The 27,856-nt window shown below is 42.6% G+C and overlaps 1 protein-coding gene across 1 annotated transcript; it reads left to right on the forward strand.

Moving 5' to 3' along the window:
- Nucleotides 1–764: 764 nt before the first annotated feature.
- Nucleotides 765–27,605, forward strand: SPTSSA (serine palmitoyltransferase small subunit A). Its single transcript, XM_055291552.2, has 2 exons — nucleotides 765–953; nucleotides 25,240–27,605. Exons 1-2 carry the CDS (start codon nucleotides 842–844, stop codon nucleotides 25,341–25,343), a joined length of 216 nt encoding a protein of 71 aa, XP_055147527.1. The 5' UTR covers nucleotides 765–841; the 3' UTR covers nucleotides 25,344–27,605.
- The last annotated feature ends 251 nt before the right edge of the window (nucleotides 27,606–27,856 follow it).

Genomic DNA, 27,856 nt, shown 5'->3' on the forward strand with positions numbered 1-27,856 from the left:
ACCCACTAGATCAGCGCGCTTCTGGCCTTGACCCACTTGGGGGTTACCTACAGCCACTAAGAGGTGGGCAGATAGAGATTTTTGGTAAGTGGTCTCTGGGTTAGGGAGTGCATGGGTTATGTCCGTCTAGGTGGGTGTGTTTGCGTGTGTGTGCACGGGTGGGGGAAGGGAAGAAGGAGGCCGAATGTGCATCCCTTCTACAAGGACGCCTTTCCAGACCTCCTTATTAGGTGGCGTTCTCCTCCTCACCCTCTCTCAGCCCCTTATTCTCCTCTTACACGGATCACGACTTGATTAATGCTTGTCTCCCAGCTAGGCCGCCAGCTGCACAAGGTAAGGAACCGAAAGCATTCCGGTTCTCCCTGGCAATCCCCCTTCTCAGAAGGATGCCTGAGGCATAACAAGTGTTCCAGAAATATTTCTTCCGCAAGCGCTCTGGGCCAGTCTGGATGGACCCAGCGCCCGCTGGGCTGCGGGGGCCCCGGGACCCCGGCCGGCACTGACGCCCCACCCACCACCAGCCGGCCCGGGCGGGGTGGGGCGCGGCCGGGCGCTCTCGCGGGGACCGTTCTCCGGCTAGCGTGGGCGATGCCCGGGCGGGGAAACGGGAGGGGACGACGCGACGCGAGGTAGCGGCCTGGCCAATGAGCGCGGGTCGGGCGGGGCTCGGGGCCGGCGGCCGGGGCGCGCGCGGGGCTGGGCGTGCCGCGGGTGACGGCGGGGCCGGGCGGGCCAATGGGCGCTGGGTGGCGGGCGGGCGGGCCTGGCGGCCGGGGGCTTTAGGACGTGAGCGGGCGGCCGGCCGGACAGACTGACGTGTGAGCTGCATCGCGGGAGGCGCATGGCGGGGATGGCGCTGGCGCGGGCCTGGAAGCAGATGTCCTGGTTCTACTACCAGTACCTGCTGGTCACGGCGCTCTACATGCTGGAGCCCTGGGAGCGGACGGTGTTCAGTATCCTGTCCCGGCCGCGGGCGCGGGGGCCGGGCTGGGGGCGCGGGCCGCGGGGCTGCATTTCCCAGGCCCCGGGCCTGGGGTGGAGGTTGGAGCGGCGGTCCCGCTGGTCTTGTGCGCGGAAGCCGGGGGGCAGGGGGAGGTCTGAGGGCCGAGGGCGGCGCTCGCGGGGTTAAGTGGGGGGTGGGGGAGATGAGAACTCTTGAGATCCGGGGTCACCTGTGAGTCGCTGGACCCAAGGGGGAAGCGTCTTGATTCCTGGAGGAAATCTCCGGGGGTGATGTGTAACCCGGTGTGTCGCCTGCACTTCGGCCGCAACTGCCTTTGGTTCAGTCCCCTGTTCCTGTAGGAGGCGGGGATCATGTAACAGTGGAGCACAGCGCTCCCGGCTTGGACGCCTTTGACCTTTAAGTGTTCCTGATTTAGTTGGCTTTGGGTCTACCAAGAATTCTAATCAGTTAACCAGCTTTTAAGCCAGGTTCTGAATTTGTAGGCATGACACTCCAGTAGTTTTTGAAAGCAGTTTAAGTTATTGTATCTTTCTGGTCTTCAAGGTGGGGAGTTTTAAAAGTGTATTTATTGCTTCTTTGCACCGTCCGTAGAAGTCTGCCCGAATAGTGGTGCAATTTGTGGTTAGTTGTCGGTAGGGTTTGAAACTGTGTTTTGGTGGATAGTTAATAAATTCTTGTTAATGACTGTTGAGTGGTTACTATAAGCAAAGCATTTGTGCAAAGCACGTTGTCTGTATCTTAACTCATCTAACTTTGAGAACTTCAATTAATAACTCAGGGTTGTGAAGATAGGTTCCCTGAAACTCTGATGTTTCTTGTCTCTACTTGTCCATATTGACATCGTTTGATGATATTCTTGCAGATTAAATACTGATAATGAATGAGATGTAATTTTTAAAAAACTCAGGCCAATACAAAACAGGTATTTCACAAAACATGTTTAGTGTATCCACGTTCTCTCCTTTTCAGTGTGGTTTAGTTGGAGTAGCTTACTTCAGAATAACTTTGCGAATGCATTGTTGCATTCCAGAGAGTGACTGAGGTAATTTCATTCCAAGCCTTATCAAGTGTGTTTGTTTTGAAATAGCTTAAGGTTGTACTCAAAGCTGAGTCTTTTGTTTAAGCACTTTTGAGGAATTTGAGATGCTTTCAAAGCAGTTTATTTATTTATTACTGTTGGCATTTCTTTCCAAACCTGGAATTTAAGAACCAGAATGCATATTTTGGATTTAGACTCTGAATATAGTTTGCTTTGATTTCCTGCACCATTTATTTGTAGCTGCAGTTTGGTCTCTTTAGGGCTCGCAGGGTCATGCCTTGTAAAATATGTACTCAAATGCATATTTAATAGAAGTCTCTCAGTAGAAGCAAGTATATCTTGACTGACATAACACATCCTAAAATTAATTTAAACATGCTGGGTTAAATTGAAACGCTTTAAATCAGAGGTTGAATGTAGAGTGCACTATTAGAATCTAGTATAGATTTTACACCTAAAAGCTTTTACACCTAAAATCTAATATAGATTTTACACACTAAAATGCTACAGTTATCAATGATGTTAAGATTTTTCTGTTATGTTGCAATAGTGATAGTGTCCTATAAATAACTAGGTGATGGCTTTTTTGGGGGATGGAGAAATAAATTATGAAATGAAATATAGTGCCTTAGTAGATATTTGCCTTTAATGTTTTTGAGTTACCATTGGATTAGCGACAAGTAGTTTCGATTTTTTTTTCAAATAGGTGAGAACTGCAACCAACTGACATCCAGTATTATAGAACCTTATGATTTTAAACTTAGGATACAAAAAATCTTATTTCAAATTTCACGTTATTGAATTAACTCAGGTTAGAAATGCAATCGTTTGACATAAGCCAGTCTTGAATTACTATCAACTGTTGTATTTATATTTTTCCACTTCAACTTCTAGAATCATTTAAAACTATTTATCTGATAGTTTGGAACATCAATTTGAGATTGAATCCTCATTTTAGCTTGGTGGAAAGAATTGAATGAGAAAACTGGATTTTTTTCCCCTACTTGTCAGGAGGCTTACTCTGAAGTAGTTTGAATTTCATAAATCCATTAATGATTAGTAAGCTTCACCCAGAACTAATTTGTGGCCAGCTACATGGTTTTGGAAAGAGGCATACTTTCTACAGCTTAAACGTTACATTCAACTTAATCATCAATCCTAGAAACCTAAAATTTAGAGAAATTTGCCTCTGCCTGTCTGAAAATTTGTCTCTGAGTTAGAAGTCCTGAACAGAGGAAGACTTTAGATTGATTTTCTTTTCTTTGTGTGTGTGTGTGTGTCTGTGTGTGTATGTGTGTGTGTGTGTGTGACAGAGTTTTGCTCTTGTTGCCCAGGCTGGAGTGTAATGTCACGATCTTGGCTCATTGCAACCTCCGCCTCCCAAGTTCAAGCGATTCTCCTGCCTCAGCCTCCAGAATAGCCGGGATTACAGGCGCCTGCTAATTTTTCTATTTTTAGTAGAGATGGGGCTTCACCATGTTGGCCAGGCTGGTCTCGAACTCCTGACCTCAAGTGATCTGCCTGCTGCAGCCTCCCAAAGTGCTGGGATTACAGGCATGAGCTACCACACCTGGCCAGAGTAATTTTCTGTTTTTTCTTTTTCTTTTTCTTTTTTTTTTTTTTTTGAGACGGTGTCTCTCTCTGTTGCTGAGGCTGGAGTGTGGTGGCGCAGTCTTGGCTCACTGCAACCTTTGCATCCCGGATTCAAGCGATTCTCCTGCCTCAGCCTCCTGAGGTAGCTGGGATTACAGGTGCCCACCACCATGCCCAGCTAATTTTTGTATTTTTAATAGAGTCGGGGTTGGGGGTGGGGTGGGGGGGTGGTTTTACCATGTTGGCCAGTCTGGTCTCAAACTCCTGATCTCAAGTGATCTGCCTGCCTTGGCCTCCCAAAAGTGCTGGGATTACAGGTGTGAGCCACTGCGCCTGGCCCAGATTAATTTCTTAAAGAGGATAGATGCATTAGTTTACATTTCCTTGCTATATAATGCATTTTAAAAAATTTGAAGTTGTGGGCCGAGTGTGGTGGTGGGCGCCTGAAATCCCAACTACTCGGGAGGCTGAGGCAGGAGAATCGCTTGAACCCGGGAGGCGGAGGTTGCAGTGAGCCAAGATCACGCCACTGCACTCCAGCCTCAGTGACAGAGCGAGACTCTGTCTCAAAAAAAAAAAAAAAAAAAAAAAGATGAAGTTGTAATTTCAGGGGAAATTGATAACGTACTATCACTATACTTTTTAGGGGCATCCTTGAGCATCTGAATGAATGTTTAGAAATTATTTGCTTCTCGACTTCCCAAATCAAATAGCTAGAAGTTAGTTAAAAGCTGTTGTAAATTGAAAGTCAATCTTGGCCGGGTGCAGTGGCGGTTCACCAGTTTGGCCGACATGGTGAAACCCCATCTCTACAAAAAAAAAAAAAAAAAAAAAAAAAAAAATTAGCTGGGTGTGGTGGCGCACGCCTGTAGTCCCAGCTACTCGGGAAGCTGAGGCAGGAGAATCGCTTGAACCCAAGAAGCAAAGGTTACAGTGAGCTGAGATTGTACCACTGCACTCCAGCCTGGGCCACAGAGCAAGACTCCATCTCAAAGAAAAAAAAAAAAAAGAAAGTCAATCTCAGGCCTGGTGCGGTAGCTCACACCTGTAATCCCAGCACTCTGGGAGGCCAAGGTGGGCAGATAGCTGGAGTCCAGGAATATGAGACCAGCCTAGAAAACATGGCGAAACTCTTGTCTCTACTAAAAATGCAAATATTAGCCGGGTGTAATAGTGTATGCCAGCTACTTTGGTGGCTAAGGCACCAGAATCTCTTGAACCCAGGAGGCGGAGGTTGCAGTGAGCTGAGATGGCGCCACTGCACTCCACCCTAGGTGACAGCCTGTTCAAAAGAAAAATAAAAATCTCAATTGAATATAAGTATTTTTGAACTTACCTATGTAAGGAAATTGCGATTTATAAAAAAGATCTTAAGATGTGTTTTTAAGGAAAAGCGTCTATTGGGTCAAGTCAGACACATTGTATAGTTCTTGAAACAGTAAGATTTATAAGTAAGTTTTGTAAATTCTTCCTCACTAGGGCCTATATGCTAAGTTTTCTTTTACCATCTGTCTTTTCTATTCTTTCTTTGTATTTTTTTTTTTTCGAGACAGTCTTGCTCTGTCACCCAGGCTGGAGTGCAGTGGTGCGATCTCGGTTCACTGCAACCTCTGCCTCTGGGATTCAGGCGATTCTCCTGCCTCAACCTCCCGAGTAGCTGGGACTACAGGCCGTGCCACCATGCCCGGCTAAATTTTTGTATTTTTAGTTGAGGTGGGGTTTCACCATGTTAGCCAGGCTGGTCTTGAACTCCTGACCTCAAGTGATCCACCCACTTCAGCTTCCCAAAGTGCTGGGATTGATTACAAGCATGAGCCAAGATGCCTGGGCTACCATCTGTCTTCTGATGAGACATTTGAAGTGATACATTAGCTTTTGGTTTGTCAAGGAATATTTGAACTTTTTCCATGTGCAGACATGTTTCTGTCTTACAGAGAAATGGGACATGACATCTGCATTAAGACAAAAGGTAACACTAAAAAAGAATCTGGTAAGTGCCAATTAGTATTACAGTATATACTGCAAAAGGAGACCTACCATAGACTGGAAACACTGACCTCATCTCAGGAAGAGACATTTTTAACATACCTTTCAAAAGTTTCCTTTCCCTACTGGCATCCCAAGGTGGGAAAGAAAAGACCAGGTTTTGTAACCAAGATAGGCTTTTGTAACAGTAAGACACGCCCTGAAGTACCTCACTGGATAACATTGTAACCATTCCTGTTGAGAGCTGAAAAAATTAAAAATAGTTTGTTAAAATAATTTGAATCAACTTTGGGAGGCTGAGGTGGGTGGATCACCTGAGGTCAAGAGTTCAAGGCCAGCTTGGCCAACATGGGGAATTCTTGTCTCTACTAAAAATACAAAAATCAGTGGGGCATGGTGGCTGGCGCCTGTACTCCCAGCTACATGGGAGGCTGAGGCAGGAGAATTGCTTGAACCTAGGAAGCGGAGGTTGCAGTGAGCCAAGATTGTGCCATTGTACTCCAGCCTGGGCAAGAGAGCAAATACTCCGTCTCATAATAATAATAATAATAATAATAATAATAATAATAATAATTTGAATCAGAAGCGTGCTATTTTAATCTTTTTTAATTTTATTTATTTATTTTTTTTGAGATGGAGTCCCACCGTGTTGCCCAGGCTGAAGTGCAGTGGCGCGATCTTGGCTCACTGCAACCTCTGCCTCCTGGGTTCAAGCGATTGCCCCGCCTTGCCCTCCTGAGTAGCTGGGACTACAGGTGTGTGCCACCATGCCCGGCTAATTTTTGTGTTTTTTAGTAGAGACAAGATTTCACCATGTTGGCCAGGCTGGTCTTGAACTCCTGTCCTCAGGTGATCTGCCTGCCTTGGCCTCCCAAAGTGCTGGGATTACAGGCATGAGCTATTGCTCCCAGCCTAATCTTGTTTTATTAATTAAAAAATAAAGTCATATTAGTCTATAATCACTGGGCTATATTTGCCCATCTCTCTGCTGCTGCTGATGTTTCCATGGCATTTTATTTTCAGCAAAATGTGGGCAGTTTTTTGGTTTATGTTAGGAATTAGATTCCCCCGAAAGACAGTTCATGTATCTTGAAAACATTTTTTTCCAACTTTTAAACCACAGTGCTGGGCACACAAATAATGCTAAAAAACAGTTGTTTATATATTAATTTGTTATTTTATTTTATTTATTTATTATTTTTTTGAGGCAGGGTTTTGCACTTGTTGCCCAGGCTGGAGTGCAATGGTGCGATCTTGGCTCACTGCAATCTCTGCCTCCCGGGTTCAAGTGATACTCCTGCCTCAGCCTCCCAAGTAGCTGGGATAACAGGCATGCGTCACCACGCCCGGCTAATTTTTTGTATTTTTAGTAGAGACGGGGTTTCACCATGTTAGCCAGGATGGTCTCGATCTCCTGACCTTGTGATCCGCCTGCCTCCGCCTCCCAAAGTGCTGGGAGTACAGGTGTGAGCCACCGCACCCGACCACAAATTTTAAGCTGTATGTTATTTTCAGTAGCAACTAAATTATTTTCTTAGATTTTTACTGTATCCTCAGATGCTTACAACTTAGAATTAAAAAGCACTTTTTTTTTTGAGATGGAGTCTTGCTCTGTTGCCCAGGCTGGAGTACAGTGGCATGATCTTAGCTCACTGCAACCTCTGCCTCCTGGGTTCAAGCAATCCTCATTCCTCAGCCTCCCGAATAGCTAGGATTACAGTTGCACGCCACCATGCCCGGGTAATTTTTGTATTTTTAGTAGAGACAGGGTTTCACCATGTTGGCCAAGCTGTTCTTGAACTCCTGACCTCACGTGATCCTCTCCCCTCAGCTTCCCAGAGTGCTGGGATTACAGGTGTGAGCCACTGTGCCTGGCCGAAAAGGACTTTTTTTGCATCTCAATATACTAGAGTAATTAAAGTATTTGGGAGTTTAGAAAATATGAATTTTAAGTTGTAAATAAAATAGATTATACATCTTTATGGTTGAAACACAAAAGATACAAAAAGGTAGTTGGTGACACAGCCTTCCACCCCTGCCTGGGCCACCCTAGGACAACTAGTGTCAGCAGTTTCCTATGCATCTCTCCTGAGATATTCTGTGAATATATAAAAAATATACTCCTTTTTTTTTTTTTCTTTTTTTGAGACAGAGTTTCGCTCTTTTGCTCAGGCTAGAGTGCACTGGCGCGATCTTGGCTCCTTGCAACCTCCGCCTTCCAGTTTCAAGCGATTCTATTGCATCAGCCTCTCCAGTAGCTGGGATTACAGGCGCCCGCCACCATACCCAGCTGATTTTTTGTATTTTTTAGTAGAGATGGGGTTTCACCATGTTAGCCAGGCTGGTCTCAAACTCCCGACCTCGTGATCCACCCGCCTCAGCCTCCCAAAGTGCTGGGATTACAGGTGTGAGCCACCGCGCCTGGCTTCTATTTTTTTTTTTTTCTCAAGATGGAGTCTTGATCTGTCACCTAGGCTGTAGTGCAGTGGCGCAATCTTGGCTCACTGTAGCCTCTGCCTCCTGGGTTCAAGCAATTCTCCTGCCTCAGCCTCCCGAGTAGCTGGGATTACAGGTGCCTGCCACCACACCCAGCTAATTTTTGTATTTTTAGTAGAGGAGGGGTTTTACTATGTTGGCCAGCCTGGTCTGGAACTCCTGACCTCAAATGACCTACCCACCTTGGCCTCCCAAAGTTCTGGGATTACAGGCATGAGCCACTGCACCTGGCTGGGAAATGTACAATTGTAAGATTAGGAAGTAATGTGGGAGAAGTGAATACATTTATAAGGGAGGATGGGAAGGACAACCAGCAAACCACAAGAATTCTCAGACAGATCAAGCTCTGGGAGTACAGTGGAAGCAGACCACCTTTAACTGGATTCTCCTTAAACTATCCTAACCTCCTGGAAAGTTGTCTTGTTACCTCCAGGGCCCCACTGCTTTAGTTTGAAGAAAACTGCTCTAGCCTGTTTTACATATTAGCCTTTATATTTGGCTGATTCAGTGAGAATGTTAGGATATCTCTTAACTGTACTCCTTAGAATATTAACCTTTTCATTAGTAGTTTTTGGTTGGTAAAGGTTGAAAATAATGAAAACTGTGCTTAACAAGAACTAAATGGTCTATACCAGACAGGCAGAGAAAGTCGTGGTTGGGTTAATTGCAGTGGCAACAGACCACACAGTGATATTCTGCAGCAGTGTTTCAGCATGTGATTCTAGTGATTTGTGAGTAGTGATCACTATAGGTCCTGTCTCCATTTTCTTAAAGACTTTATGATTCCTCCAGACTATGAGTGTTGTAACATTTATGGCACATAGGAGCTAAGATAGATTTTTTTTCCCCCTAAAACAGGGTCTTGCTCTGTTGCCCAGGCTGGAGTTCAGTGGCTGGCATGATCTTTAGTTCACTGTACCCTTGAACTCCTGGGCTTAAGTGATCTTCCCGCCTCAGCTTCCCAAGTAGTGGGGACTACAGGCACACACCACCATGCCTGACTAATTTTTAAATTTTTAGTAGAGACAGGGTCTCACTATGTTGCCTAGGTTGGTCTTGAACTCCTGGCCTCAAGCAGTCCTCCTGCCTCAGCTTTCCAAAGTGCTGGGATTACAGGTGTGAACCATCGGACCTGGCCTCTTTTTTTTTTTTTTTTTAAAGAACAAACCCCAAATGCTCAAATTTAGTAATTTAAGCTATGTGTTCTAGAAGATGTACTTGATAGAGGATATATACTTTTTATAAATTGGAATGTTGAAAAAATAGTAGTTATGATCAATAGTTATGAGAAATAGAAGTTTTACTAATACAGGGGTTTTGGTCAGCATATATTATATATGTTTCTGAAAAATTGCAAAATAATAGGGTTTATGGGAAAATAGTGTTGAGTCAGACCACTCAAAATGTATGCAATTTAGTAAGCAGGCACTAACAAACACAATACTTGGCATCTTGAGGGAATAACTTGGATGTCCCAGACAGGCAGGCAGCTCAGCTTCACTGGAAGCTGCCCGAGGGGACATGAACAAAGCATGGACAAAGTTGAATGGAAATGTCAGCAGTAGGTGCCGATGTAATACAGACAGTGTGGGCTGCCATTGAGGCAGTGTAGGGGCAGTGCCACCTGCCACACTAGCTGAGAGCTGTGCTACCCTGGAGGTGCCTTTCTCTGAAGAGGGAGACTGGGTGCAAATGCGAATTTCTAATTTTCTTAAAATAGAGTTAAAAGGACTTCTGCTTGTATAGCAGCTGAGTTGAGAGATGTTTCCTGCTGAAGGTGATACAGTTGACCCTTGATCCACTTGGGGATTAGGAGTACTGCCCCCAGGCCCTCATCCTTACCCTGCAGACAGTTGAAAATCTGTGTACAACTTTTGACTCCCCAGAAACTTTACTAATAGTCTACTTTTGACTGGAGCCTTACTGATAACATTAACAGTCGATTAACACATATTTTGTATGTTATATGTATTATATACTGTATTCTTACAGTAACGTAAGCTAGAGGAAAGAAAATCATGAGGAGGAGGAGGAGGGGTTGGTCTTGCTGTTTCAGGGGTGGCAGAGGCAGAAGAAAATCCATGTATAAGTAGACCTGCACAGTTCAAACCCATGTTTTCAAGGGTCACCTAATTATTTTCCCACTAATCTGCTCCCCTAAATGATGAAATATCCCATATGAAGGAATACAGCTCCTATACTGTACTAGTCATATGTGAGTTATCTGATGTTACAGAAACATGTACTGTAGCAGAACAGATTATATTTCAGAGCAGACTGGGAAATTTTTCCCCCGTAACACTGGGACTTCAAATCTTCCTGAGGGTAATAGAAGCTCAAATTAATAAAGGTGTGCCGGAGACACCATAACCTTAATGTCGCTGGGATTAGAGCTACAAACCATTTCCAACATTTCAGTCCACAGCGAAAAATTTTCAGTTCGTGATCATTAGTCATTTCAGCAGCATGCTTTGTTGTTTGTTTAGTTTTAAAAGAGCTTGTCATCAAGTTGTAGTTTCTAAAAACAATTTTCATACTTAGGTTTGTATAATTAGCACACTATAAAAAGCTTAGAGAATGGATTTCCCTTGCTAAACACTAACTTCTGATGGTGATGTGCTATCCTTTAACATGACCCTTGAATATCAAATTGGTTGACATACAGAGGACTGTGACAGTATAATATTGTGAAAGTATAGTATTTTCCACTTGCTTCAATGTAAGAAAACTGGAAAAGTATCAAGAGATAGTCGATATATCTAGGAAAAATTAACTTTCTTTTTTTTTTTTTTTTTGAGATGGAGTCTCACTCTATTGCTCAGGCTGGAGTGCAGTGGCGCGATTTCGGCTCACTGCAACCTCTGCCTCCCGGGTTCAAGTGATTCTCATGCCTTAGCTTCCCGAGTAGCTGGGATTACAGGTGTGCACCACTGCGTCTGGCCAATTTTTATATTTTTTTTTGGTCTGACCTCAGGTGATATGCCCGCCCCGGCCTCCCAAAGTGCTGGCATGGGATTACAGGCATGAGCCACCATGCTATGCACTTTCTTTACATTTCTGTTGGTGATGATCTGCAGTTTTTTGAGGTCAAAGGAAAAGAAAACTACAGTAATAAGGAAGCTTTCCTGTTTGGGGCTTCATTCAGTAGCCTGCAGCTGCTTTCACTTAGGGCTTTGATTGCTTTTCAGTAAACAGCATATGATAATACTTCGTCAAATGCTTTGTTTTCTTTTTTCATTAAGATGATTTCTTAGATTTATCACAACTCGAGTATTTCTAAGGTTAAATAGCATTTTAGAATTGATTTTTTTTTTTTTTTGGAAACGGAGTCTCGTTCTGTCGCCCAGGCTAGAGCGCAGTGGTGCGATCTCACTGCAAGCTCCGCCTCCTGGGTTCACGCCATTCTCCTGCCTCAGCCTCCCGAGTAGCTGGGACTACAGGCACCTGCCACCATGGCCGGCTAATTTTTTTGTATTTTTAGTAGAGACGGGGTTTCACCGTGTTAGCCAGGATGGTCTTGATCTCCTGACCTCGTGATCTGCCCGCCTTGGCCTCCCAAAGTGCTGGGATTACAGGTGTGAGCCACCGTGCCCGGCCTAGAATTGATTTTACAAAAGAAATTTGATTAATATAGGATTGGATTGCTTTAAATGTTGTTTTAGCTTTGCTTTTTAATGTGACTAAATCATTTAGTCACATTTAATGTGATCTAATGTGACTTAAATCACTGAAATTATTTAGAGTAGTAAAGATGCATAAGTCATACCCACTGGAAGAAAGGTCTATGACCTTTTCCCAATAAGAAACTACCTTTAATTTTTCCAGAGTCTTGTGATTAGATTACTAAAGTGGGTGATGATAGTTTAGAGTTACTGATTGGAACAGGAAATGCTAGTTCCTATGGTTTTGTTTCTAATGTACTGTATTTATATGTAAAGCATTTCCTCTCTTTATTACAGGACTTTTTTTAAGTTGCTGATAATGGCCTTTTTATGCGCCAAAAAAAAAAATTCTTTATTTCTTTCCTAGCTTGCTGGAAACTTAGCTTATGTTTGGGAGATTCCTCTTAAAGAAAGAGAAAACAACATACAGATTCTATATATGGCTTCACATCAATTTGCTTTTATGTCCATGGAACCCATAAAATATTTATGTTATGCCCAGGTTTTGAATAACCTCTGGTTGTTCATTCAGCCCTTGAACAAACATTTATCTTCAGCACCTGCACAGTATCCTGTCACATTATTTGCTCAGTTCTGGGATGGTTCATGAAGCAACTGCTTTACCAAGCAATGTACTATGGCTGGAAGCAAAGGCTCAGTAGAGGTGCTCTGTCAAACACTTAAAAGTCAGTGTTTAGAGACAAGTCATAAACACAAAACAGAAAAGCCCATTTTTTAGTTTTTGAGGTTGTATTCTGGATTGCACTTTGTTTTCTATTGCTTGAGTCATGGAACCCCCTCTAGAATATAGACCTGATTAATTTGTATATAGCTGCTGGCACTTATGCAAACAACAAGAAGAGTTCGGTAAATAGAAAGATTACTCTATTGCTTTGTATATTACCTTCCAATATATGTGTATTGCATAAAACTGATTAATTTTTACATTTTTTCTTTGTGTACATGTGAAACAGAAGATTGCTTTATGGACGATTGACAGGTGGTACCTAAATGTCCTCTTCAAACAAGTGGGATCCTAAAATGTTAATGAAAGAAAGGACCTCATTTTATGAAGAAACTCAGGTCCAGAGAGGTTGTGTCATCCCAGGATTACACTGTAAATTAATAACAAATTAGTAGCAGGATGAACTTGGGCAAACATAGGTCTGAGTCATGATGTTAAATGCGCAAACCCTCAAATAACAGTTTTAATGAGGATTACATTGCCTTCTCTTGCAGAATAGGTTCGATTCTGAATTCTCACAACCCTGAAAGATAGGTGATGTGTGTCCACATTTTATTGATAAGGAGACTAGTGTTCAGAGAGCTTTTGACACAAACAGGGATGGCAGAGTTATGACTCAAACCTGGGTCTCCTCCAGTGCTGTACTGTTTCTCCTAGCCATTTCTTAAAACTCACAGTGTGTCAAGGATACTTTAAATTTTGAGAGGCTTGTTACAGAATGAGATGGATTGAGAAATCTATACCAGATAGCAAATTATAGCCGGTATACTCTGTTATGTATATGTTTAGCTTTGTGAGAGCACTTCCAAGTGTCACAATAAAACCAATGCCTAGGTCGGGTGTGGTGGCTCATGCCTATAATCCCAGCACTTTGGGAGACTGAGGTGGGCGGATCACCTGAGGCCAGGAGTTCGAGACCAGCCTGGCCAACATGGTGAAACCCCGTCTCTACTAAAAATACAAAAATTAGCTGGGCGTGGTGGCACGTGCCTGTAATTCCAGCTACTCGGGAGGCTGAGGCAGAAGAATCACTTGAACATGGGAGGTGGAGGTTGCAGTGAGCCAAGATCACGTCATTGCACTCCGGCCTGGATACAGAGCAAGACACTGTCTCAAAAAAAACAAAACAAAACAAAACAAAACAAAAACGGAGGCCGAGTGTGGTGGCTCACGCCTGTAATCCCAACTCTTTGGGAGGCCGAGGCGGGTGGGTCACGAGGTCAGGTGATCGAGAAATTAAAATTTTTGTTTTTTTTTCGATATAGGGTGTCACTCAGTCATCCAGGTTAGAGTGCAGTAGTGTGATCTCAACTCACAGCAACCTCTGCTTTCTGGGCTTAAGTGATATTCCTGCCTCATCCTCCCGAGTATCTGGGACTACAAGCATACATCACCATGCCTGGCTAATTGTTTTTTTTTTTTTTTTTTGTAGAGACAGGGTTTCGCTATTGTTGCCCAGGCTGGTCTTGAACCCTTGGCCTCAAGTGATCCTCCCACCTTGGCCCCCCAAAATGCTGGGATTACAGGTGTGAACCACCACACCCGGCCTGCATTTTTTGATTATTAGAAGTTCCTCACTGTCCTGTTACCTGCTTGTTCACTTACTGCGTCCCTGTATAGCTCATTTATTATTTTTTAAAAAAACTTTTTATCTTTTTAGATAGAGTCTCACTCTGTCATCCAGGCTGGAGTACAGCCGTGTGATCTCAGCTCACTGTAGCCTCAACCTCCCAGGCTCAGGTGATTCTCCCACCTCCGTCTCCAGAGTAGCTGGGACTACAGGTGCATGCCACCATGCCCAGCTAATTTTTTTATTTTTTTGTAAAAGAGATGAGGTTTTGCCATGTTGCCCAGGCTGGTCTCATATTCTTGGTGTTAATGGTGGAGGGTATCCCAGTTCTTGGCATCTTGAACAAAGAATTGGTCAAAACGCACAAACAAAGCAAGGAAGGAATGAAGGGTTTTATTGAAAGTACACTCCATAGTGTGGGAGTGGGCCTGAACATAGGGGCTCAAAGGCCCGGTTACAGAATTTTGGCGAGTTTAAATACCCTCTAGAGGATTCCATTGGTTACTTGGGGTATGCCCTGTGTAAATGGAGAGGATGAAGTAAAGTTGCAAAGTCATTTACTTGGCCTACACCCTATGGAGAGGTTATTTCTTGTCATAGCTGAAGTGTGAATTGGCCTTATGTTCTCTGTCTCCAGACCCTATTTTCCTGCCTCATCTCCCCACTGAGAGATGTGATCCCCATAAATCTTTATGGGAGGCAGAGGGACCAATGTTCTTTTTCTGTAACTACTTCATGCTGCCTTGAGGCCTAGTCCCTACCTATTGGGGACCACGGAACTCTCGCCCTGCTCTATCTAGTGAAGGTAGGGTAGCTTTTTTTTTTGAGATGGAGTTTTCGCTCTTGTTGCCCAAGCTGGACTACAATGGCATGGTCTTGGCTCACCGCAACCTCCACCTCCCGAGTTCAAGCGATTCTCCTGCTTCAGCCTCCCAAGTAGCTGGGATTACAGGTAACCCACCACCATGCCCAGGTAATTTTTGTATTTTTAGTAGAGATGGTGTTTCACCATGTTGACCAGGCTGGTCTTGAACTCCTGACCTCAAGTGATCTGCCCACCTCAGCCTCCCAAACTGCTAGGATTACAGGCCTGAGCCACCATGCCCTGCCAGCAGGGTAGCTTCTTGATGGCCAGGAGTGGTGTCTTCACCTGGAATTGGCTGGAACCTTTGCTGCATGATCATCTGAAGCTTGATGGTCTCTAGGTGAGAGGGAATGAATTTGGTTAAAAGATTTAATGGGAACTTCAGAGGTGGATACCTATGCTGTCAGAAATGTTTGTTACAGAGATTTGCAGGAGAAAAAACAAAACCTTGTCTGTTCTAGAACCCATATCTTTCGTTAAAGTCTTAGCACAAACAACCCTGTTTTGGTTTGGTTTGGTCTGTTGGGGCCCAGTGCATGAACTTAGTCCAAAACAATGGCTTCTCAGAATTTTGTTGAAAAAATTCCGCCTTTTTGTTCAGGTTCTCACTTAGGTGAGAGTATGACCAAAACTTGGGGCCGTAGCACCACTCTCAGTTACCATCATTTTCATTTCCAGTCTCAGCACATCATTTATAGGTTAAGTCCTCATGGTTGCACATTTCCTTCAGCTCTTGTCATTCCAGTTGAAGAGAGATCAGACGACATTCTAGAGATGGCTGCATGCAAGCATTGAAAACCTTTGAGAGAATACAGCACTCCAGGGAGATGATTATTAAGACTGTTGGGAGGATAATAGCAAGGGTTCGGAGTATGCTCCTTACCCGGGTCCCCATACCAAACCACCTAAAATTATGTAGATTAAAGAATGAGCTGGATGAAGAGTCTACTTGCTTGACCAAATGGTCTTTTTTTTTCTTTTTTCTTTTTTCTTTTTTTTTTTAAGAGATGGAGGCTCACTCTGTCACCCAGGCTGGAGTGCCATGGCACAATCTTGGCTCACTGAAACCTCCACCTCACAGATGTAAGCGATTCTCCTGCCTCAGCCTCCCGAGTACCTGGGATTACAGGTGCCTGCCACCATGGCTGGCTAATTTTTGTATTTTTAGTAGAGATGAGGTTTCACTATGTTGGCCAGGCTGGTCTCGAACTCCTGACCTCAGGTAATCCACCTGCCTCAGCCTCTCAAAGTGCTGTGATTACAGGCATGAGCCACTGCGCCTAGCTGACTAAGTGGTCTTTTCATTAATCCCCTACAACTGAATTTTTATAACCTGCATTCTATGTATTTCTCGATAGGCCACAGGTGCCAGCAGCTGCACAGATAGCAACCCGGCTATCAATCCTGTTTGACTGTATGCAAACAAACACATTACCATGAATTAAGAATATTCACAAGTAGTTTGCCAATTGTGGAGAAATTAGGCAGCGAGAGAGAAAAATATGACTCAAATTCTATTTATGAAAGTATACTCGGCTGGGGCCAGGCACGGTGGCTCACGCCTGTAATCCCAGCACTTTGGGAGGCTGAGGCGGGTGGACCACGAGGTCAGGAGATCGAGACCATCCTGGCTAACACAGTCAAACCCTGTCTCTACTAAAAATACAAAAAATTAGCCGGGCGAGGTGGCGGGTGCCTGTAGTCCCGGCTACTTGGGAGGCTGAGGCAGGAGAACGGCGTGAACCCCGGGGGGGCGGAGCCTGCAGTGAGCCGAGATCGCGCCACTGTACTCCAGCCTGGGTGACAGCGAGACTCTGTCTCAAAAAAAAAAAAAAAAAAAAAAAGTATACTCAGCTGGGCACGGTGGCTCATGTCTGTAATCCCAGCACTTTGAGAGGCCGAGGCAGGTGGATCACCTGAGGTCAGGAGTTGGAGACTAGCCTGACCAACATGTGAAACCCCATCTCTGCTAAAAATACAAAAATTACCCGGGCGTGGTAGTGGGCACCTGTAATCCCAGCTACTTGGGGGGCTGAAGCAGGAGAATCCCTTGAACCTGGGAGGCAGAGGTTGCAGTGAGCCAAGACTGTGCCATTGCACTCCAGCTGGGTAACAAGAGCAAAACTCCATCTCAAAAAAAAAAAAAAAAACCACACACATCTAGACATGTATACACACAAAGAAAGATCCAATAGCTTGGAACCTTAGCTATGAGATAGCAATACAAGCTTGGCGGTTTTACTTTGCCCCAAGAGATAATCCAAGGAAGGCTGTGAACCAAAATTTCAGGTAAAGCAGTCTCCATGGCAGTTTGAGTTTTAAAGGCCAAACCTCCCCAGACTCCAAGGAGCACTGGGGCCAAACAGTAGCAAAGGAGTGTGTCACCTGTTAACCAGACCCTCTGCTTAGAACTGCAGCACAAAGGCCTGGATACATGTAACACCATTCCACTCTCCCATTCAACAGTAAACTCCAGATTCCAAACAATGTTGGGGCCAAACAGCATTCATTGCAACTGCGAGAGTAAATTCTAAGGAGGGCCTAGTATTACACCTCAGAACCTCTGCCAAGAGCATCCCCTTTGGGCAGGTTGAGGTCTGCAGGACCCCTGGAGCAGCCTCCTGTGGGGTCCAATCTTGGAGTGCCAGATGTCTCTGACCTTAGGTGGGCACCGGTGCCACATGCAGATTTTACCCTCCACAGCCTACTATGAGCTTTAGAAGAATAGCCATAAACTGTAATGAGAACTGGGTGCTGGGTGGGCCTTTTCCTTAGCCAGTTGAGTATGATAAAGGAAAAATTTAGTGTAAGAAAAGATTTAAGTCCCCTGAAAAATGGGTGAGTTTGCTCCAAGCTGCGCCACATGTAGGGATCAGGGACCATGTGCGGAAAAGATAAATAGTCCGGGGCAACTATAAACAGGTGCTGGGGCCTCACGAGGTGGCTCACACCTGTAATCCCAGCACTTTGGGAGGCCAAGGCGGGGGGATTGCCTGAGGTCAGGAGTTTGAGACTAGTCTGGCCAACATGGTGAAGCTGCGTCTCTACTAAAAATACAAAAATTAGCCGGGCATGGTGGCGGGCGCCTGTAATCCCAGCTACTTTGGAGGCTGAGGCAGGAGAATGCTTGAACCTGGGAGGCGGAGGTTGCAGTGAGCTGAGATTGTGCCACTGCAGTCCAGCCTGGGCGACAGAGTAAGACTGTCTCCAAAAACAAAAAACAAAAAAGCCGCTGAAGGACTGGAAAAGAAAGAAAGGAAAAAAAAAAAAGGAAAAAGACCCAGGTTTCTTAAGTGAACTGGGTGGTGGTAGTTAGGCTTCTCCACATGGAAACCCCTTAGTTTCACTGGCCATGGCCAGAAACCTGCAGTTGCTTCCATGTTTAGGTGCTACCCACATGGGTCCTGGGTGGGAAATGAAAAGAGAGAGAAAGAGATTCCCCCGTATGGAGCAGAAAAGAAAAGGAGAAAGGAGAAAAAAAAATCCCAAACTTTGGGCTTACCTCTTCCTCCTGGCTGGCTTGCCAAAATATGTTAACTGTGGAGGGTGTCCAGGTTCTTGGCGTTATGAACAAAGAATTGGTCAAAATGCACAAACAAAGCAAGGAAGGAATGAAGGGTTTTATTGAAAATGAAAGTACACAGTTTAGGAGTGGGCTTGAGCATAGGGGCTTAAAGGCCCTGTTACAGAATATTTTAGAGTTTAAATACCCTCTAGAGGATTCCATTGGTTCCTTGGGGTAAGCCCTATGTAGATGGAGAGGATGAAGTAAAGTTACAAAGTGTTTACTTGGCCTACACCCTATGGGGAGGCTGTTTCCTGTCATAACTGAAGTGTGAATCGGCCTTATGTTCCCTGCCTCCAGACCCTATTTTCCTGCCTCACTGGTCTCAAGTGATCCACCTGCTTTGAGTTCCCAAAGTGTTGGGATTACAGGCATCAACTGCCTTGCCTGGCAACCTTTTTTTTTTTTTTTTTTTTTTTTTCTGGGAGACAGGGTCTCAATCTGTTACCCATGCTGGAGTGTGTGTACAGTCTTGAACTCTAGTATCTTGTATTTTAACAAGGCAAAAAACTTCTTCAAGTTTTAGGCCGGGCACGGTGGCTCACGCCTGTAATCTCAGCACTTTGGGAGGCCGAGGCGGGTGGATCACGAGGTCAGGAGATCGAGACCATCCTGGTTAACACGGTGAAACCCCGTCTCTACTAAAAATACAAAAAATTAGCCGGGCGAGGTGGCGGGTGCCTGTAGTCCCAGCTACTCGGGAGGCTGAGGCAGGAGAATGGCGTGAACCCCGGGGGGCGGAGCCTGCAGTGAGCAGCCTGCAGTGAGATCGCGCCACTGCACTCCAGCCTGGGTGACAGAGACTCCGTCTCAAAAAAAAAACAAAAACAAAACTTCAAGTTTTGATAAGTTATTGTTTCACTTAGAATTAAAAAATTGTGCTTTTATTATAGGCATGTAAAACATTTAAAAGCTTGACAATTTAATGTTCACAAAATCGACCTTAAGTTTCAGATTCTTTTTTTTTATTTTTATTTTTGGAGACGGAGTTTTGTTCTTGTTGGGCTTGAGTGCGGTGGCGCCATCTCGGCTCACCGCAACCTCCGCCTCCTGGCTTCAAGCGATTCTCCTGCCTCAGTCTCCCAAGTAGCTGGGATTACAGGCATGCGCCACCACACCCGTCTAATTTTGTATTTTTAGTAGACGGGGTTTCACCATGTTGGCCAGGCTGGTCTCAAACTCCCGCTCAGGTGATCTACCCGCCTCGGCCTCCCAAAGTGCTGGGATTACAGGTGTAAGCCACCGTGTCCGGCCAAGTTTCAGATTCTTGATTTATAGTGGAATAATCCCTGTTAGGCTAATATACGCATGTTATTTAAGTGATATATTCTCCATTCTAAATTGAAGAATTAGTACCATAAAGACTGTAACATACATATTCAGATAGCTGATTTATAGTAATCCTGCTGGAGTTGAAATTGAGCTAATGACCTTAAGATTATTACTATACCATTTTCATTTGTTTGGTATATATATTTATAAGGTTTATATAAAAGCTGTAAAAAAGCAAAATTTGTTCTTAAGTACAGTATTGCCTGGAAACAGTTTTTGTCTTTTCTGTAGTCATTATCAAGTTTGAGAGCCACAATAATGTGAGGAATATGTAGAAAGCATCATAATGAATCTAGTCACATGAACATCTCTATTCATCAAATGTCTATTTAGTATATTTTTTTGTTAGATGCTGGAGATACGAAAATAATATTATTTCTCTGTTTAAGGAGTTGATAATTTGAGTGAGATAAGTACATCTACAAATAGGTAATGTCAGGTGGTAAGTGCTGTGTTACTCACTTTCATACAAAGTATTAAAGGAGCTTTATGAGCATTAAGGAATAATTAGTTCTGCCAAGGGGTTGGGGGAAGAATGGGAAAAATTATGAATGACTTGGCAAATAGTTGTGTCAGTCGACAAAATAGGACTTGTAGGAAGAGGTAGTTTTGGAGAAGGTTAATGAGTTCAGTTTGAATTTAAGTTACCTTGTTGAATGTCATAGATGGAAATGTACAGTAAATAGGTAGAGAAGGCCTAAGTAAATAGGGAAGGCCTAAGGCCTAATACAAGAGGAGATAACTACTGAGCTCCTAGAATTATTAGGTTTTACTAGGGGGAATAGGGCTTTTCATATGTAGGAAAGTATATAGTGCAGTGGTTAAGAACACAGATACTTGGACTGATTTGGTTTGGAACTGGCCTCCGTAGTTTGTTGGGGAGGTTACTGGAACTTGATGAAGTGCTTAACTAGTACCAGACACACACTAGACATTCACAAAGTGAAAGCTGCTGCTGCCACTGTTATTCTTACTTATATTATTAATAAACAATAAGCAAAGCCAGAGCAGCATGGAAATACATAATGTTGTTTTCTGAGACTTTTGTAATATGACTGCAAGTAGGATACGTGTATATTAGGGAATGGTTTGGACTGTTGGGAAGTACAGTGGAAAAGTAGCATGGTAGTTGTGGTTGGTCCTCCCCTAGGTCTCCTTTCTTTTTTTGTTTTTAAGTTTATTTTTGTTCTTGGTAGAGACATTGTCTTACTATGTTGCCCAGACTAATCTCGAACTCCTGAGTTCAAGTAATCCTCCCACCTTGGCCTCCCAAAGTGCTAGAATTACAGGCATGAGCCACTGCACCTAGCTTAAGTCCCCTTTAATAGCTGATGTACCCCCCCAGCCTCCGTTGAGTGTTGGCTGCTAATGACTTATAGCTCCCCCTTTCTCTAGAGTATTGTCCTCTGCCAAGCAGCTTTCTTGCTTAGGTGGATTTTCCGTATCCCACCCTATAACCAGTGATTGACAGATAAGGAGATACAAAAGGTCAGGCCCTTTGTGTCAAAGCAATGCCAACTATATGGTATAATTTATGCTCCAGAGTGCCCTGTGGGAGCTGAGACTCTGTCCCTACCTAGCTTATTTCCCCTGCTCTATTCCACTGTACTCACTCCCCTTCTGATAAAATTCCCTCAATAAATAGCTTGCACAAGAATCCCTGTCTCGATCCTACAGTCCCTATCTACTTCTGTGGATCCTAAGACTTGGGGCTAGATCAGAAAGTCCTCGAATACTTGCCTTAGAATCCTATAAGTGCTGTCTTACAGGCATTGGAAACCTAATACATTTTAAAAGGATCATTCTAGTAAAGAGGGACATGGAAAGTGGCTAGAAGCCTAAGATGGGAACTTTCCATCATCTAAGTAAAGGATGATAGATGCCTTAATCATTTATCATTGATTAAGGTTAGGGGAGGTGAGATATAAGAGTCATTTGTAGGGGTTGGGGAAGAACTGAGAAGTCATAGATAATTTGAATGTGGGGAGAAGGAATAAAAAACCTAGACTGGATGACTTGGCAAATAGTTGTGTCAGTCGACAAAATAGGACTTGTAGGAAGAGGTAGTTTTGGAGAAGGTTAATGAGTTCAGTTTGAATTTAAGTTACCTTGTTGAATGTCATAGATGGAAATGTACAGTAAATAGGTAGAAATATCTGTCTGCAGTATGGAAGGTGAGGTCAGGTTGACAACATGAAGGTACAGATTGGACATCCCTAATCTGAAAATAAAAAGTCTGAAATGCTCCAAAATCCAAAACTTTTGAGCAACAACATGACAGTCAAAGGAAATGCCCATTGGAGCATTTTTGATACTGGATTAGGTATGCTCATCTGATAAGTATAATGCAAATATTCTAAATTTTTAAAAAAAATCTGAAATTTGAAATACTTCTCATCTCAAGCATTTAGGATAAGGGATACTCAACCTGTAGTTGTTTAAGTTATGAGGGAATGTGGGGCCCAAGACAAAACGATTGGAATTCCATTTTATCATCTGGAACATTTTCAGCCGCAAGTAACAAAACTGAACCAGCTGCTTTAAGAGTAAAGGGGATTGGCCAGCCAGGCGTGGTGGCTCACACCTGTAATCTCAGCACTTTGGGAGGCTGAGGTGGGAGGATTGCTTGTCCCCAGGAGTTCAAGACCAGCATGAGCAACATAGGGAGACCCCATCTCTACAAAAATAATGAAGAAATCAGCTGGCATGGTGGTGTGTGTTTGTTGTCCCAGCTACTTGGAAGGCTGTGGTGGGAGGATTGCCTAAGCCTGGGAGGTCGAGGCTGTGGTGACCTATGATTGTGTCACTGCACTCTAGCCTGGACAACAGAGTGAGACCTTGACTCAAAAAAAGTAAAGGGGATTTATTAGTTTAGTATGTAAAAATCCAGTGGTAGGGTGGGATTCAGGGTTTTTTGATGCGGATTGTGACTCCATTTTTCTGTGATTATTTTTGTCCTGCCACCTTCTTGAGTCAGCTTTGTTCTGAATCTTGCTTTCCTCATGGAGGTAAAGTGACTCCAGTGATTGCAAGATTCCATCAGCAAGCTGCATATTCTAGGAGAGAGCATCTATGTTCCTGAATTCCTGGCAGAATTCCTAAGCTTTGAGCTGATTAATCAGTTTTGACGTAGGACATTGTTACCAAGAAAAAGAGATCCCTCTAATTGGTTAAGACCAGTCAGGGGTTATCCATGAAGATGGGTTAGTCCAACCAAAAGGGCATGGCTGCTATACTAGGAGGAGAGGTAGAGTGGATGTTTGCAAGGAAAGCACAAAGTTCACTCTTATCTATCATCCATCATAAAGGAAAGAGCCAGTGAAAAACAGGGAAATGGTAAGAGAGATTAAAAGAGGGCCTTAGAAAATACCTCAGCCCAGAGTAGAGTTTTGAAGAGTGGAAAGGGTTGTTTTGTTTTGTTTTCTGTTTGTTTTTTGAGACAGGGTCTGGCTCTGTTGCTCAGGCTGGAGTGCAGTGGTGCCCTTCTGGCTCACTGTAGCCCGGAACTCCTGGGCTCAAGTAATTTTATCTCACATCAGCCTCCAGAGTAGCTGGCACTACAGGCATAAATGGAAAGGGTTTTGAAGAAGAAGGACTAAAACAGTGTCAATTCAAACAGCCTTTGGATTTGGTGGAGACCACCAGTGACCTTAGAACAATGCCTACAGTCTGGAGGAGTAAGAATCAGATGGTGTGCTGATGATGAACAAATATATGCCAATGATATAGAAGCAGCAAATGTATATATTTTTCTTTCTCTCTTTTTTTTTTTTTTAAAGGAATTAGTAAATAGAAGGTGGCAGTTTAAGGAATAACTGGATTAAGGGAGGTTAAAAAGTAAATTGTAAAAAAAGTTTGTGAAAGACTTTCTGCCCTTGTTTGCTGGATGAAGAGAATGAGTTTATGGCTTGAGTCAGGCAGTCTTGGTTTGACCTCTGGGTCTAAAGACAGCTTCCTATATGGCCCTGAACGAGCTACTCAGTTTTCTCAGCTTCTGATTAGTGATGAACATAATAAACATTTCATAGGAAAGCTGTAAGGGTTAAGTAAGATAATGTAATTGTGGAAGAGGTCTGTCAACGAACCTGTTATACAAATATTAGTTGGTAGTAAGCACATTGTTTATTTAAACCCTATCTTCTCATAAAAGAATGTAAGTTATTTTAGAAATAATAGTATGTATAGCTGAAAGGCATGTAGAGTTGAGAAAAGGGGAAAGGCAAGTGAAAGAGGAGAGAGAGAATAATGAGAATATGAATGAATTAATAAAGCCTGACCCCAGTTCAAAAACAGTTATTCCTCTTAGCATCCTATGTAACTGTGCAAAGCCAAAAGCCCTTAGATTTGACATAATTTTTTGCTAGCAGTATTTTGTGTGGCCCCAGAGGGAGGCCTCTTGTTGACTTCCATATATATACAGTTTCAGTTCCTTTTGTAATAAAAAGAAAGGAACACAGTACAGAAAGGTTATTGTTTAGGTTATCAAGATTACCTTTATTTGAAGTTGTTGCAAATAGTAGCAATAGTGATAATAATGTTTAATAGTGATAATAGCAGTAGCAGTTGCTCTCATTTTATATATCCCTAAGCTAGTGTATGATTGATTTTAACTTTGTCTGACTCTAAAAATACTTCTAGCCACATTCTAGTCTAATTCTAAAATTCTTTGATCATACATTCTTATTCGTTAAGTTGGTAGACCTTTTATAGTCATTAAATAGAATTTTGTTCTTGTATATTTATTTCTTAGGTAGAACAATATCACATTCTATGCTTCGCTTTAAGCAGTCCTGCCAGGCGCAGTGGCTCACGCCTGTAATCCCAGCACTTTGGGAGGCCGAGGCGGATGGATCACCTGAGGTCAGGAGTTCGAGACCAGCCTGGCCAACATGGTGAAACCCTGTCTCTACTAAAAATACAAAAATTAGCTGGGTGTCGTGGCGGGCGCCTGTAATCCCAGCTACTCAGGAGGCTAAGACAGGAGAATCGCTTGAACCCAGGAGGCAGAGGTTGCAGTGAGCCGAAATCGTGCCATTGCACTCCAGCCTTAGGTAACAAGAGCAAAACTCTGTCTCAAAAAAAAAAAAAAAAAAAAAAGAGAGAGAGAAACAGAAAAAAAACATTTTAAGCAGTCTGATGTTTTCAACTACACAGGGAGAATAACAGTACTTACTTTATATGGTGATAGTAAAGATAGAATGAGCTAAAAACAAAACAAAACAAAACAACACCAGCTTAGGATGGTGCCAGGCATGGTTGTTAGTGGCTAGTATTATCATTCTTGTTATTTTTTTTATCAGTGCTTGATATAAATGAGAAAGCACTAAGTGAATGGATACTTCAACATAAAAGAGTTGTTGAAAACGTGGAGATTTAGTTTTGAATAAATTAATAATAATAAGTTTCCTTAACTACAACTCAGATTCCATGCTGGTTTCCATTGTGGGGATGGCACTATACACAGGATACGTCTTCATGCCCCAGCACATCATGGCAATATTGCACTACTTTGAAATCGTACAATGACCAAGATGCGACCAGGATCAGAGGTTCCTTGGGGGAAGACCCACCCTACGAAGTTGGAATGAGACCATCAGATGTGATAAGAAACTCTTCTAGATGTCAACATAACCAACCTTATAAAGACTAAAATTCATGAGTAGAACAGGAAAATCATCCTGACTCATGTGTTGTGTTCTTTATTTTTAATTTTCAAAGAGGCCCTTGTATAGCAGTTTTTGTCTATTTTAACATTGTAGTCATTTGTACTTTGATATCAGTATTTTCTTAACCTTTGTGACTGTTTCAATATTACCCCCGTGAAAGGTTTTCTTAATGTAACTTTGAGTACATTTTAATTGCCTTCTATTTTTAAAACTCAAAATCATTAGTTGGGCTTTACTGTTCTTGCTATTGTATGGCATATACATCTGCCTGGATATATTTCTACTCTTGACCAAAGTTTTGTAAGAACAATATAAGATTTCGGGTAGGGGTATGGGGAGGGAAGATATTTTATTGAGAACTACTTACAAAAGATTTATCTGTAAGCTTGAACTCAGGAGTACAGTTTTAGCTATCTAGACTCTAACAGGTTTTGCTTTAAAATTATTAAAGTGTTTCTTAATGAAAAAGAAAAGATCTTGCTAAAGTTAAAATAAGGAACATTTCACCTTTTAAATGTTTAATTCTTATGTGGACTTATTTCCAGAAAACTTTGGTGATAATTCTTGAGACAAAAGGTGGTTAAGTAGCATTATTATGTAATGCTTATATACCATAGAGTTTTTAATAGAAGAGAAATCCATTTCCTCCAAGGGTCATCATTAACAATGTACTTCCTTAAATTTAGTTTAATGATTGTAATGGGTGCTGCCTTTGCACATTGCATTAAGTTATGATGAGACGAATTGTTGTTAAAAATTATAGCAAAAAGAAATGTAAACTTGGTTAAAATCCTTTCACTCTTTGTATTGTTTTTTTTAAGGTTTTTATTCCTTAAATGTAAAATGACTACCTAATTTTTTGATGTAAATACATTAAATTCAAAGAGAAAAAAAATCAGCTGATGTAGCAGTATATCTTTTCCTTGATGGTTAAATATTGATCTAGTTATTTATATTGCTGAGTTATTTTCTGTGGAGGACCAGATAAGCAGTAAGTATGTCTTATCCTATATGTTTTGCAACATAAAAATATTGCTAATTAAAAAAAATTAGGCATTATGTGTGTTGCTGGTTTTTTTTTTTTTTTTTTTTTTTGAGACGGAGTCTTGCCCTGTCACCCAGGATGGAGTGCAATAGCATGATCTCGGCTCACTGCAACCTCCATCTCCTGGGTTCAAGTGATTCTCCTGCCTCAGCCTCCTGAGTAGCTGGGATTACAGGCACCTGCCACCATGCCTGGCTAATTTTTTGTATCTGTAGTAGAGACGGGGTTTCACTATGTTGGCCAGGATGGTCTCAAACTCCTGACCTGATCCGCCTGCCTCAGCCTCCCAAAGTGCTGGGTTTACAGGCGTGAGCCACCGCGCCCGGCCAAAATTGAAGTATTTTTTGCCCTACATTTTAAGGACTAGATTTTGAAGTATTTTATAGTCTAGAGGTCTCAAGTAATATATACGTGTTTAATATTTTTAGAGTCAATTGATATCACAATTAGATAGGAGTAGTGAGAATAATATGGAATTACTTGGTTTGAAGTAGTTAAAAATTGGATATGGTTATATCTGAGCTGTAGTCATATTATCTCAAGAAAAATAATATGAGGATTTAACATAAGATTTGTTCTATTAATGCCCAAATTTGGCTTTCCTCTACTATCCCCCATAGAGAACCACTAACAAGTGGATGTCTAATATTCCTCTGGTGAGTTGAAGGCAGGAGAAGTTGAAAATCATTAGTTTCAATGGGTATCCAGGTGACCTATCCTGGCCCTCTACTCAGAAACCTGCAATGTGTCTTCACTCTTTGCTGAAATTCATTAAATTGCTGTTGTATAACTGATGGTTATTATGAACACTGACCTGTGAGACATATGGAAGATAAAGTTTAGTCTTACAGGAAATCTTGAGGAGAGTCAAAAGAGAAATGGGAGCATGTTTCTTGAGAGGTGATCAGAGAAGTTTATGCTCACTGTCTGATGCAAATGTCTGGTCTATTTGTTAGTAAATAACAAACAGGGAAATCATTTTCACTTTTTGTTTAAAATAAGGTATTTACAAGCATACCTTGTAGTTATTGTGGGTTCAGTTTCAGACCACTGCAATAAAGTGAATATCTCAATAAAGTGAGTCACATGAAGTTTTTTGATTTTCCCCTGCATATAAAAGTTACATTTACACCATCCTGTAGTCTATTAAGTGTGCAATAGCATTATGGCTAAAAAAAAAAAAAAAAAAAAAAAATCCCAATGTACCTATCTTAATTAAAAAACTATTTAATGCTGAAAAAAGCTAATGATTATTTGAGCCTTCAACAAATCATAATTTTCTGTTGGTGGAGGAGGGTCTTGCCTTGATGTTGATGGCTGCTGACTGA

The sequence above is a fragment of the Symphalangus syndactylus genome, chromosome 9 (genome assembly GCF_028878055.3).
Source record: "Symphalangus syndactylus isolate Jambi chromosome 9, NHGRI_mSymSyn1-v2.1_pri, whole genome shotgun sequence".
Classification (NCBI taxonomy): Eukaryota; Metazoa; Chordata; class Mammalia; order Primates; family Hylobatidae; genus Symphalangus; species Symphalangus syndactylus.